The sequence below is a fragment of the Ostrea edulis genome, chromosome 3, assembly GCF_947568905.1.
Source record: "Ostrea edulis chromosome 3, xbOstEdul1.1, whole genome shotgun sequence".
In the NCBI taxonomy this organism is placed as follows: domain Eukaryota; kingdom Metazoa; phylum Mollusca; class Bivalvia; order Ostreida; family Ostreidae; genus Ostrea; species Ostrea edulis.
Window position 1 is genome coordinate 71239379 of NC_079166.1, and position 13718 is coordinate 71253096.

Below are 13718 nucleotides of genomic sequence, written 5' to 3' on the forward strand. Positions count from 1 at the left end.
GAGGACCTATTCTAACCCGGATCATGAGTTATAACATCTTACCTGAACACGATACAGGGCTCACGGTGGGTGTGATCGGTCAACAGGAGATGCTTACTCTCCCTAGACACCTAATCCCACCTTTGGTGTGCCCAGAGTTCTATGTATTCCCTACTCTTAACTTTACATTGTCGGTGGGATTTTAGAAATTGATCTCTGTTCATTAGCTTCACTATTTCGTGTATGTTTTTCAATATTTGCATTAACTAGCTTAGAGGCCGGTTTGTTTCAACACAATATAAGCACACTACATAAACCAATGCAGAAGTTAAATACTACATTGTAGTTGACTAAAAATATATAAGGACCGTTTTGCACTTGGAATATGCAAATATCAATCATATAGAATTAGGAGTTTAAAACAAAAGTCCAAAAGTATTGTAAATTGTGTATAAGTTACTATGTCTTAGCCATGTGGTTAATATTTTTCAATCAGTTTGAAAAAATAGCATTGCATGACTGAATGTTTTTCAAAACCAAAGGAATAGACCTTAATTGGCAAATGTTACAGACTAAAGGAAGCTTCCATGATATTTTGAAGTAGTATCCCTATGAAGGCCATGTCTTATATATGGCCAGGCCCTGGGTCGAGGCCTCTGCTGGTGGACTGTTAGTCCCCGAGGGTCTCTACAGCCCAGTAGCTAAGTACTTCGTTACTAGCTTGAAAATACGGATGTATATTTAATTGCTGTTATAAAATTTAAAAATTCATTTCAAAATTAAGGATTATCTCCTTCATGCAGAGCTCTTATCCTTGGACGAATTTGGCTCCACTTTTTTGGCACGCTGTTTTTTGGCTATATTTAGCTCTAAAACTTCATAGTTATTTCGGATTTCAAACATTTCGGTTGAGCATCACTGAAGAGACATTATTTGTCGAAATGCGCATCTGGTGCATCAAAATTGGTACCGTATAAGTTTTACATATTAGCATCAGAAGAAATTTGGTCGAATTATATCGACCTTATCGTTGTCTGTTGCTTCTTCGTTATACAATATGCTTCAATGACATATTGTGCAGGGTTTATGCTGCAAATTAATACATGCATGTACCTTTTGTAACAAAATGATAATATATAAAACTAGTTTCTACCTTGACGGAATATTGGGATTCTCTGGTATGCAAAATCAATCTTAACACAAACTCTAGATTGTCGATATCAACATTGGTTTGTTTCAGGAATATAACAGGAATTCATCCTTAAAGAACCTTACTGTTTTGAAGAGAAAACATTAAATTCAGTGAGACAAACCTATGGTATATTTGTAAAATTATGGGTGTCCGAAGTGCGTAGTGATTAACGCGCTCGCTTTTCACCGCTGCGACCTGAGTGCGATCCCCATGATAGCAAGTGGTTGTATGTGAGAGGGTATGATGGTCGCCCGCTCGGACGCGCGGACTTTTTCCGGTTTCTTCCCACAAAATGACCGTCTAGCGACAACATCCGTGTAATTCGGTAAATAGATAGTATAGAAGTAATGTTCATAAAGATTATTATTATTTAGTTGTTGTTGAGGCATGTCAGTCACTGATTTCCAACATGAAGTTCCTCCCATTACCGAAAAAAATGCATGCAAACTTATAATGGAAGAAACAGGACCCATAGCATATGCTTGTTTGTAACCAGTTTTCTCAAACTCTCATTCCTAGAGTTTAAAAAAGAATTCTATTGAAAATTGAAAAATTAAGAAACTGAAAAAAATGGTGACAGACGTCTGTCATTCTCTGCAATCTAATGGGTTCAAAGTGCCAAATATATACATTTTCAAATGTTTGATATGAAGCAAAATATATAATTTCCTCTATCATATTTCCCCTCTATTTGTATATTTTTTACGATGTGATTTATCTTCCTGCTAAATCACGTGTTATTACTTTGTGCAGAGGGAGCAGATTTTATACAGATTATTCATAAAAGAGAACAGTTGGGGAATGGAGTAGTGTACAGCAAATATACCACAATGAATTACGAATCAAAACTACCCATACTTCTGTTGGTAGTCCTCTTCAGCGCACCGCCATGTATATCGCACCTTTGTGAGAGGTAAGGCAACAGTAATTATTTTCTGAAACTGCAATCACGCATCAAATGTTTGGTGTGACTCCAAGGTTTTAAAATGAACCTATGAATTATTTTTCCTTTCATGTTTGAATTTTGTGCGGGTGGAAATTTGAACATTTGTGGAAAATTTTGTCTTCCTCCAAGTATACAATATAATAATGCTTCATGATTATCAATGATCAACTGTCTTGCTTTTATACTTAAGCTCAATTAACCAATCATTACTGCGAGTTTGATCGATATAGTTCAATTTATAGAAGCGGAAGAGTAGCATTGTGGTTACGGTGTTTGCTTCATAACCATAAGGCCGAAGTTCGATTCTCGATACTGGCGCCGCTTCAAGCCTAAAACATTCAGACACATAGTGTTTGCTCCTTCGCTATGTTCCTGGTATCAGAAGCGAATGCCCGGTTGTCTTGGATATGACCTTAAAACCGGGGGTCCCATGTCATGGTAGACGGTCTCGTGTCACGGTAGACGGTCTCGTGTCACGGTAAACGGTCTCGTGTCACGGTAGACGTTGGCACGAGAAACAACCCTCACTATTATCAACTACAGTGCCATGCATAAGCTGAACTTTTCGTACTTTTCCTGAAGCTGAAGGTTTGTCTATATAAGTGACAATTTCTAGAAATGGATGTAAAACAAAATATAAACATCCAAAGAGACTTCTATCAAGCTGATTCGCTTAAACTGAATAATCATCACTTTTTTATCCCTGCCATGGTCATAGTATATCGTTTCAGCTTTCGTATGTGCTTGTTGTTTTATTTTAGATAATATTTTGTTTTCATATGTAATCTTTTTCCTCCACTTAGTATTTAATGTTTTCTATAGAATTGTATTATCCGGGGATTTGACATATGTTGGTGATTTTCGAGTCAAATAGATCTTGTAATGTTCACGTAATTCTTAGCCTTACCCACGTCTGTTAAGGTATTTTTATAAAATCTCGTCATTATGAATGAAAATTGTCAGCTCGGTGTTTGAGATGCATTTTCCATATATCACAAATTTGCAGCAAAAGTTAAACCACACTTGAGCTTGTTTAGTATGACAATACTTCATTACTCTCTACAGCTATATACCATCATGTTACTAGGTAGAGAGCACTTTGTTGTCATAATTCAAAATACACTGTTTATTTGCACAGGTAGCTCAAATTGATCTTCACTACATTCTTCAATTCATTCAGTTTTTGCATACTTATTTATCATCATACTTAAATTTTAGGACTTGTATTAGTCATAATTATAGTTGTTGTTTTTGCAGAATACATTGTAAATGTCAACTTTTAGCGTTTTGACTAATGAAAGGTGAAGATAACGAACAGTGATCATTTGCATAACTCCTAAAAGCAATACTAATCTTTCGAAATTATCCATGAAAATAACAAAGTTCCTGGTCTGTACGAGCTCTGTTCTTTGTCAGTATACAGAAGATATAACAAACATGTTGAAAAGCATGGCGGGTTCCTTCAACCTATTATGTTAGCTACAGATAGGAATTGTGATAGGAACGTATGCACATATCATCAGTCAAGGAAATATTTCATCAACTTGACTATTATTTCAGTATGGGTAATTCAATGTTGTACAACATAATCCAGATATCTAAATTCGTACAGCAAAAGTGAGTCTAAATGTAAATTATTTTATCATAGACATTCTCAGCAATCGTGCCATGAAGATTGCAAATGGAATGAGAGACACCGGACATGTATGGGTTGGTGATTTATAATTCATAGTAGTTTAGATGTTGAGCTTCTTAGAATCAAAAATACAATATCAGGATAAATACCACTTATATACACGTGGGTGTCTTACTTTATTACGCATCAGCCGATATAAATCTCAATATTATCTTCTTAAATCATATATTAATTCATAAATAACTTGTTCATCATTATAGATCCGTGCATGAATTGCCTCAATATGACATTTTGAGAATTTTAGTTCCTGAATATGAAACAAAAATGTGTCACATACCAATAATTTACTTCTCCTCTTGTCATGTATTCTTACAGACTGTGAAGCTGGTTACTATGGATACAATTGCTCAAAGCTTTGTAGATATCCAAACTTTGGGGAGAGTTGTCAACAGTCGTGTTCAGATTGTGCCGAGGATTTGTGCAATCCAGCTCATGGATGTCAGACAACTGCTGTTCCATCAATTCAACAAACCTGTAAATTGTTCATATGACTCTCTCTCTCTCTATCAATACGTGTATTTATGTAAGCGATATGTAGATGTCAGCGCCGTGGGTGCAGTCTCATTGGTCACAAATTCATATTTGAAAATCCTAAAATATGAAACATATTCACAATCAAAAATCGCACTACTAATATTTTGAATACGCCAAATGTACAATTATTTCAATGCCTCAGATAATCTATGAATCTAATTGATAATTTTGAAAATACATCTGTATAATATTCTTTAACATATTCTTTTTCCTCCTAGCTGCGTTAGCGGTGGTGTATAGAAATGTTGTCAGCCATACCGACTCTTCCGAAATGAATCCTGTTATCATTGGAATAATATTAACATCATTAGTTATCATTCTGGTTTTCATCGCTTTTGCTGTTGTTACCATCGTCAACAGAAGACACATATCTATCCTTAAATCCATCACGACGTGTTTCACTTCTGGAAATTGTAACAACGTTTCTGAATCACATTACGCAATTGCAAATTATTACTAGAGTTCATGCGTTTTTCAACATTCTAGCTGTATATAGCATTACTGTAAATAGACATGAATCTGTACTTCAAGGTCACGCTAAATGAATATATGAAGACTGTTATATCTTTTAGTTTTGATGAGTACATTAAAAATTGTTTTGTTTGTTGTTTTATGTAAGGTGAAGATAACGAACAAACAGTGATCAATCCCATAACTCCAATAAGCAATACAAAATAGATAGTTGGGCAAACACGGACCTCTGGACACACTAGAGGTGATATCAGGTGACTAAGAGAAGTAAGCATCCCATGTAGACCGGTCACACCCGCCGTGAGCCCTATATCTTGATAAGGTAAACAGGGTTATCCTTAGTCAAAATCAGTGTGTCAAGAACGATCTAACAATCGGTAAGAAACACGTCAGACAACAGTTGACCCAATGATAGATTGTATTGGCAAACTAGATCGTTATAACGACAATAAATTGGCAAAATGCTGTCTTCAAACGAGACTGTTGGAACCCTAGCATCATTAACTTGTTTATCAGTAAGTAGCCTGCTTCGATTTATAGACTGGCCATAAGCAGAACAAGCTCTTGCGTATCGAATCATTTGAGAGATATAAGTACCATATGCAGGTGATAATGGAATATTGCTACATAAATATGGGAAGTTGACGATTGAGAAGCTGAAAGCATCCCGTTTGTCATACAGTTGAGTTGTTAGTTTGCCGTTGTTTGCTGTTGTTTTATGTCTCATTGGACAATTTTGAAGAAAATTATTCCAAGGTATCAAATTAGACCAGTATCACAAATAGCCTTCTTTGTTCTTTTATAATACATGCTTTTTTAAAGTAATGTTAATAGTGTTCTAAATCATTATGTTGTCATCAAATGTTATATTGTTTCCATTATCATGTCGTCAAATCAACTATCAGTCGATATTTTTGTTTGATATATCGACACGATCAATATATACATAAATATGCCTGTGGATATGGAGTGTTCCCATTTATAACTAAGAAGATAACACAAACATGACCGGTCGACAGGGGATGCGTACTCCTCCTAGGCACCTAATCCCACCTCGAGTGTGTTCAGGGGTCTGTGTTTGCCCAACTTTCTATTTTATATTGCTTGTAGGAGTTATGAGATTGATCACTGTTTGTTATCGTCACCTTTCATAAGCAAATGATAATTTGATATTACTGCATGTTGTTAAATTATCATTAAGTTATCCACTAGTATGATTATGTTGCACGTGTACGTGTTTCTACGCATGTGTAGAGTCATAATTCGTTTGACCGTGAGAAGAACAATTCTCCCAGTTATAAACATTTACATGTATTATCCATGAAAGCACGGACCACACTTACAATACTCGGCAAACCAATTCGCTAAAGAATCCAAACAATAAAAAAAATATGCTATAACTCTTATTATACAGTCATTATAGTAACCTCACCAAATTATTTTTATACTGGTTCAAGGAATAGTAAAGTACTTTATATTAAAATAAGACTGGGATGTAGAAGTTACGCACCAACATTTAAAAACAACTGACCATTCTGCACATGTGAGTCAATAGAAAGCAATAGGTATTTCTTGTTAGAATGTAGAATTCTACAAATGTGAGAAACAGAACGGTGTCTACATTAAAGTGTGTACTTTCCATAAATCTATTATTGTGCAGTTCTCGAAAGAAACTCATCAGAGACCGAAAATGTTAATGTATTTTTCTTATAGTTCAAAACTGAATATTGGATAAATGCTTTACTAATCAATACTACCATGATAAAAATTGTCCGTATTTGTTATTTTCTTTTTTCTGATAGATAAGTAGCCAGTAGTGTAGATATTTACCCAGGAAGATATTCATTGTCCGTGTATGTATAATAAATACGTATTTATAATCTTTATTGATGAATTCATGTTTGTTCTATGTTGTATCCAGATTTAATGTGTAATAGATGTATTTAGTAATCCTCTTATGTACAATAATAGAAAGCAAGATTTGTGTGTTTCCTAATCTCATATACTAGTTGTACTTTGTTTAAATGAATGATACTTGCACCGAATAAATTAAGTATTACAGTGTAATTAATGAAACTAACTACAAATTGTCATTTGTTTCTGGCTTACCCATCCCATTCTCAGGACAAAGAAGTGAATAACATGAAACAAAAGAAGAAATGCAGCATTAGCTTACTCATTTGACGTCATTCCATCTCTCCTTCTAGAGAATAGGGCCTCGAACATACATCCCCCAATCCTTTCTGTTTTGGGCTGTTCTTGCAGCATTGTTTCTACATTAAACTTTTTGAATCTACTGTCTACAATAGACTATACATGGTAGATTCTGGGATTGATCATGGAACTTCATACAACACGTCTCATCAGTCGGTTGTACTAATAGTAAGGCATAAGGGTATAACTATTGAAGTATACAATGTATTAGATAACATTGAATGGTAAAATCATGAAGAATCAATTAAGTTTTTTTCTTAAATCCTTTCACCACAAAATTTAATTTGATATGAAATATGAGCGTTAGGTATGCTTATATATTTGGGTCTTTAGAATGGTTATTGAACGACTATAATGCACAGGTATACAAACAGTTTCTTACCACGTTGAATGTAAAATCAAAGCTATAGAAAATGGAAATATTAATCAAGTTACCAAACGTATTACATATTGCGCCGTAGAATGTTTGGATGTTTTTCAAACTGATTAAAAATCTCTCTAAATCTCTCTCTCTCTCTCTCTCTCTCTCTCTCTCTCTCTCTCTCTCTCTCTCTCCAATCTGAACGGGAACTGGTTTTCACTTAGTACCTAATAAAATCAAGGAGAAAAACGCGGAAGGAACATGTTGATTTCACATTTATAAAATTTAATCACTGCAGATTATTATTCCTAGAATTGAATTTGATTTTAAATTAAATTCACACCACACAGAGATTTCGGAGAGATGCGGAAAGCAGCACTAGAAAATTTCGTTTTATTTGTAATGTCCAGAATGGTGTCACCCATCCAGCGATGCCTTCAGTAAGTACAAATGTGTTCATTCTGTATATTTACTATACATTGTTATACTGTAGATCCATTAATTTCCGAGGGATTAAAATTCATGCTTTTGCTAGAATACAAATTCGCCAGTACAGCTAATGCGTAAATGTAATCCGTACTCTGTTCTCTTCTATATAAATAAACCTGTTATGGATCAACTACGGAAACTAATACATACACGTGTTTATAAAATACTTGATTACTTTAATTCTAATCACAACAATTTAAATTCTTTGACGATTACACATGTGTTGTTCACACTTCAGAAGGAGCGAGAAGACACAGTTATGCACAAGTAAGTTTTTATTTTCTATGGTACATTGTATATACCGGTATGTGATGTTATGTTGTTAATAATGTAATTATCATTATAAGGTAATATCAGCAGTCTTTTCAGTTTTCATCCTGTATACTAAGAAGTTTCATATACTAGTCTGCAATTTTTTACAAGCATTTGGAATCAGTGAATGGGTGTTATAGCAACTTACAATAATCAGCAAATACAAGATATAACATGTAACTGACACGTGTGATTAATTGAGATTTGGTTAACTGACATGTGATTAACTGTGATGTTATTCACTGACATTTATGTGACCGGTCGACAGGGGATGCTTACTCCTCCTAGGCAACTGATCCCACCTCTGGTGTGTCCAGAGGTCCGTGTTTACCCAGCTATCTATTTTGTATTGCTTGTAAGAGTTATGAGAATGATCACTGTTCGTTATCTTCACCTTTTATTTATGTAATTAACTGAGTGTGATTAATTGAGATTTGGTTAACTGACAAATGATTAACTGTGATCTTATTCATTGACATTTATGTAATTCACTGAGTGTGATTAATTGAGATTTGGTTAACTGACAAATGATTAACTGTGATCTTATTCACTGACATTTATGTAATTCACTGAGTGTGATTAATTGAGATTGGATTAACTGACAAATGGTTAACTGTGATCTTATTCACTGACATTTATGTAATTCACTGAGTGTGATTAATTGAGATTGGATTAACTGACAAATGGTTAACTGATGTGATTAACTGAGTGTGATTAATTGAGATTTGATTAACTGGAATGAGATTAACTGACACGTGATGGACTAACTTGTGATTAAGGAAGTAAACCCAAGCGTCATAATGGCTGCGCAGGATGACTTCCTTTTCCAACATGAATGAAACATAAACATTAGCAATACTTTTATACAGGTATTTCTTTTAAATTTGATTGCCAAGTGGGTAGATTAGTCGGTGGACGTACAGAAGCATATTAGGGCCGCTGCAGTATCCTTTTTTTTTTCTTTTTTTTTTAGAACTTCTTTCGTTATAATTGATCATTTGTTATAACAGATTAGTAATTTATTATAAAAGATTGATAATTTGTTATAACAGATCAGAAATTTGTTACAACAGATTAGTAGTTCGTTTTAACAGATTAGTAATTTGTTATAACAGACTAGTAATTTGTTATAACAAATTACTAATTTGTTATAACAAACTAAAAAGATACTGCTGCGGCCGTAATATGCTTCCGTATGAACGTCTCGACTGGTGATCTGTAAATTTTGAGAGTTCGAGTCCATGCAGGGGTTATTGTCTACTATCACTGCATTTTTAATTAATAACGAAAGTTTTCGATATAAAAATATTATTGTCAATATTCTTCACTTTACATCCATATCAAATTCCTCTGGCGTGTCATTCCTCCTTAAGGCAGGTCTTCAATAAGGATTAGGTTTATATCATTTCCAGTTTACTCAACATAACATTTGACTTTTTTGTATTACATCTGATTGTACAGAATGCGTCGCTGGTTATTTTGGCGTGAATTGCTCCGAGATCTGCCGCTTCCCTAACTACGGATATGACTGTCAGCAGAAGTGCTACTGTGGAGGCAAATTTTGTGACGCAGCGCTCGGATGTGTAATCGACGAAGGTTTGTTTATTATTTTATTTACATTATCTGGATTGTAACAGTTATGTATCTAAAACGTTATTATTACATGACGTACAGTCGTCTTGATCAACTTCTACAGAACCTAGACTAGTTGAGATATTCAAAATCAACTTTAAAAAAAAATACCAAGATAATTCGATTAGTGGGTTTGAGGCCATTTTCAAGACCATTAGACCTGTACATAGAATCCAATTCTGCAGTAAATCTAACTACATGCATTAATATTCGTGACCATTTTTCTACGTACGCATTGTCATATGGGTTTTTTTTTTTTATTTACTGGGTGGGTGTAAATACAAACATTACTCAATATGACAGTATTGTAACATAGCAGCTCGGTTCAACATCCCGCAGTCAATTCAACATACCGCAGTCAATTCAACATCCCGCAGTCAATTCAACATCCCGCAGTCAATTCAACATACCGCAGTCAATTCAAACTAGCTACTGCAGAACCAACACCTTGGCAAAATTAAAATTTTAGGTGAAAATATTTCGACCCGTCGCATTTCGGGACCTGGAGGTCGAGGAGTTGAACCCCGTTCATGTCCTGGGCGCGTTAACCCAAGGTATAAATACGTATCTAGTGATTGCTCCTATAGCTTTAAATTTGTGATACATAGGGGCATACGCAACGTTTCTCAATAATTATGTATCCCCTCTTTCAGGGGCAGACATGTTGTTTTTGTACTTTCTGTCCGTCTGTATGTCGCAAAATCTTGTGAACGCTTCTCCTCCTATATGGTTATCGGATACACATTTGTACAATGCTTCATTGCCATTTATAGATGTGTATATTGGTAGGACAGGATAATTCAATCATTTTTTCTAAAAGTTACGGTGGATCTAAGAGGGATGGATGATGTTAAAATAGCTTGTAAACACTTCTCGCCCTATATGGCTTATCCGATAAACTTGAAATGTTGTACAATACTTCAATGCCATTTGCAGATGTGCATATTGCAGGGACAGGAGGATCTAATTGGTATTTTTAAAGTTATAGTTGATCTGAGGGGTGGAGGGTGCAAAATAGTTTGTGAACACTTCTCCTATGGCTTGTCAGAATTCATAATATCTAAGTTCCTGCTCATGCTTTCTCCTCCATACCATGCAGTATATTAAGGGGTCGAGGTTTCATTTGGAGAACTTCGAATTGGGGAGTTGGGGAGACATTTGTTTTTCATAAAAAAAAAAAAACAATTTCTAGTACATGTACATGTATATAATAATTTTTCGTGACAATTTACTTGCATTCTATCTCTTTTCTACAAACATTATTGGGGTATATTACCATGTCTGTTTTAGAGTTAGCATATTTTGATAGATCCTAGTTGCAAAAAAAAAAAAAAATGTAAAGTCAGCTCTTATGTATTTCAGTAATTTGATTCAAAATGTCAGTAAGATATTTGTGTGTTTTTAACCAGCGAAGGGTATAGATACAAAATCTCGCTTTTGACTTTTAAAAGTATATTCTAAAAAATTATGACCAGGGCGTCTGATCATGGCCTGCGAATACACGTACATTCGGAATTCATTCAATATAATTTTTATTGACACTGTAGTTTAACATGTAAAAACATTCCGAAATACGCAACCTGTAGTCTGCATAATGTAATTAAATTATATTTTTCCTCTTCGTAATAGTTTTTGTTCATTCTCTTATCGCTCTCAATTTTTTGGCAACAAAAGCGATTTTGCTCTTCTATCCCTGGCAAAGAACGCTAAATTTAAATACAACAAAAAATATCATTGACACGGATAAAAACTCCAATTAATGATTATAAGCGCGGTCAGCTGTTTGTACGATGGACGATATCTCAAAAGAAAAAATACAATGCTTAAATATATTTGTTTCACTTCATTACAGAGTCCATTGAAAAAGAACACTTCTACTACATTTCCGCCTCTAACCCAGTTCTGATTTCCATATTTATCGTGCTGATATTGATCATCTTTCTCTTCGTGATTCTGGTCGGAAGTAAATACATGCGGAGAGATCACAGGACAATTTTTGCTTTCGACACACGGCCAACAGAACCCAGCTACGATCTTCCACGCCCTGCTGACGACACGTCTCCGAAACAAACGGTAACCACCTTAAACGATCCTGAATACAGCAACCAGATCCAGAAAAGACATCGTAATAATGACAAACCTGATGGCTTCACTGTCACCGAGATGGTGACGATGACTCTACCTTGATAAAGCGGCTATTTTGGACGATGGGAATACTGTATGTACTTCCGGGAAATATTGGCCCAGCTGCGATATACATGTGAATTGTTACAAGATATAAAAGTGTGGAACCCATGAGAATACAAACACACGAAAGAGAGAGAGAGAGAGAGAGAGAGAGAGAGAGAGAGAGAGAGAGAGAATAATTCATGATTTTATATGGTTTAACTTATGCTTATGTTTACGTTGATGTCTGTTGGGTCTGCATAATTCTACCCATTTTCAAACACCACAGAAAGAGTCGTTTGTTTTCAAGATTTTCAGATATTTTAATCTCAATTCATCACAAGTTACCTCTACTTACAACGTAAAATCATCAGACAAATTAAATTGTGATGAAACCAATCTCATATTGATATTCCAAGCTAGTGTTGGAGATGTGATTAAATGTAAAACACTCATGTGTCACTGATCACTATCTGGAACATTTACGCACGGCTTTGAAATGAAACATTTACGCACGGGTTTGAAATGAAGGATCTTTACCATTGGGGGGGGGGGGGGGGTATTCACACGAATGTTTGGTGCGTCTAATGTGTCTATCAGTTGTACAAATATGCAGTATAGTGTTACTGTTGTAAAGCAAAATTTTTGTCATGGTATCAATCATTGTTCGTCATTTGAATTTTAATGCCATTTTATCTAATCAATGCATGAAACCAGTCATTTGTAAGGTGTTGCTAATGGCCCTGTCACACTACATCACGACCTCACTACGTTCTATCATTTTTTTTAGATCGTGGTGAGATCGTAGTGCGAACGGCATGAATTTGTAATTTTGTCTGTCTTCACGATGTTACTACGTCCTCACTACGCTTTTATCACGACTCCACTACGATGAAACTACGGCCTTGTTATGATTTCACCACGTTCTCACTACGTTCATCAAGTTCTTACTACGCTCCCACTACGTCCATCACGTTCTAACTACGCTCTCACCACGACTCCCACGACTGCAACACGAGTTTCCTACGCTTCTGCCACGATTGTACCACAATCTTTCAACGATTCCACCACGATCTTACTACGGTTCTACCACGTTTCCGCGCCGCTGTCGCCACGCTTTGCAGCAGCTGAATCAGATCCAGATTCAGTATAAATACAGGTCAAAACCTTCTTGTCATCCAGCAAGATCTACGCTGCCTTACGATTCTCCTCCTCCTTCGCCTAAGTAACAATATAGCAGCTTGGTCGTTAAATGCCATATACTGAATATGCATCAACATCTCCATCAATATTTCTTGGTTTGGTCTTTCCATGATTCCAAAGAAGCAATGGTCATATGCAACCTTTGTTCAGTTTTTATACCAGTGTGTGGGGGAGAACAGAACGTAATTCGGTCGTGGCTTGCGTGCAGTGAAATCGTAGTGAGGACGTATTAAGGACGGGATGAGCTTGGTTGAAACGTACTACAGTCTTCAACAACATAGTATGGACGTGCCGTGATCGTAGCGGAAGCGTGAAGAAAACGTAGTGCAAACGGGATGATCGTAATGAGAACGTAGTGAAAACGGGATGGTCGTTTAAAGAGCGTAGTGGGATCGCAGTGCAGTAGTTTTCTTCTGCATCACGATCCCATTACGATGCTACTACGACGATGCCGATCTAAATACGACCTTAGTACGTCCTTACTACGCTTCCACTACGATCAAATTTGACCACGACCGCACTA

The 13718-nt window shown here is 35.6% G+C and overlaps 1 protein-coding gene across 1 annotated transcript; it reads left to right on the forward strand.

The window, feature by feature from the left end:
- The first annotated feature begins 1955 nt into the window (after window positions 1–1955).
- LOC125676261 (uncharacterized) lies at window positions 1956–12142 on the forward strand. Its single transcript, XM_056161007.1, has 8 exons — window positions 1956–2084; window positions 3766–3827; window positions 4129–4287; window positions 4566–4801; window positions 7733–7833; window positions 8121–8149; window positions 9656–9790; window positions 11679–12142. Exons 1-8 carry the CDS (start codon window positions 2002–2004, stop codon window positions 12011–12013), a joined length of 1140 nt encoding a protein of 379 aa, XP_056016982.1. The 5' UTR covers window positions 1956–2001; the 3' UTR covers window positions 12014–12142.
- The last annotated feature ends 1576 nt before the right edge of the window (window positions 12143–13718 follow it).

Excerpts from the sequence above, each read along its gene's own strand:
- LOC125676261 (XM_056161007.1), top strand. The coding sequence starts at position 2,002 with ATGAATTACGAATCAAAACTACCCATACTTCTGTTGGTAGTCCTCTTC. Across the intron at positions 2,085-3,765 it reads ATATCGCACCTTTGTGAGAG|ACATTCTCAGCAATCGTGCC; the intron begins GTAAGGCAACAG and ends ATTTTATCATAG. Across the intron at positions 3,828-4,128 it reads GAGACACCGGACATGTATGG|ACTGTGAAGCTGGTTACTAT; the intron begins GTTGGTGATTTA and ends GTATTCTTACAG.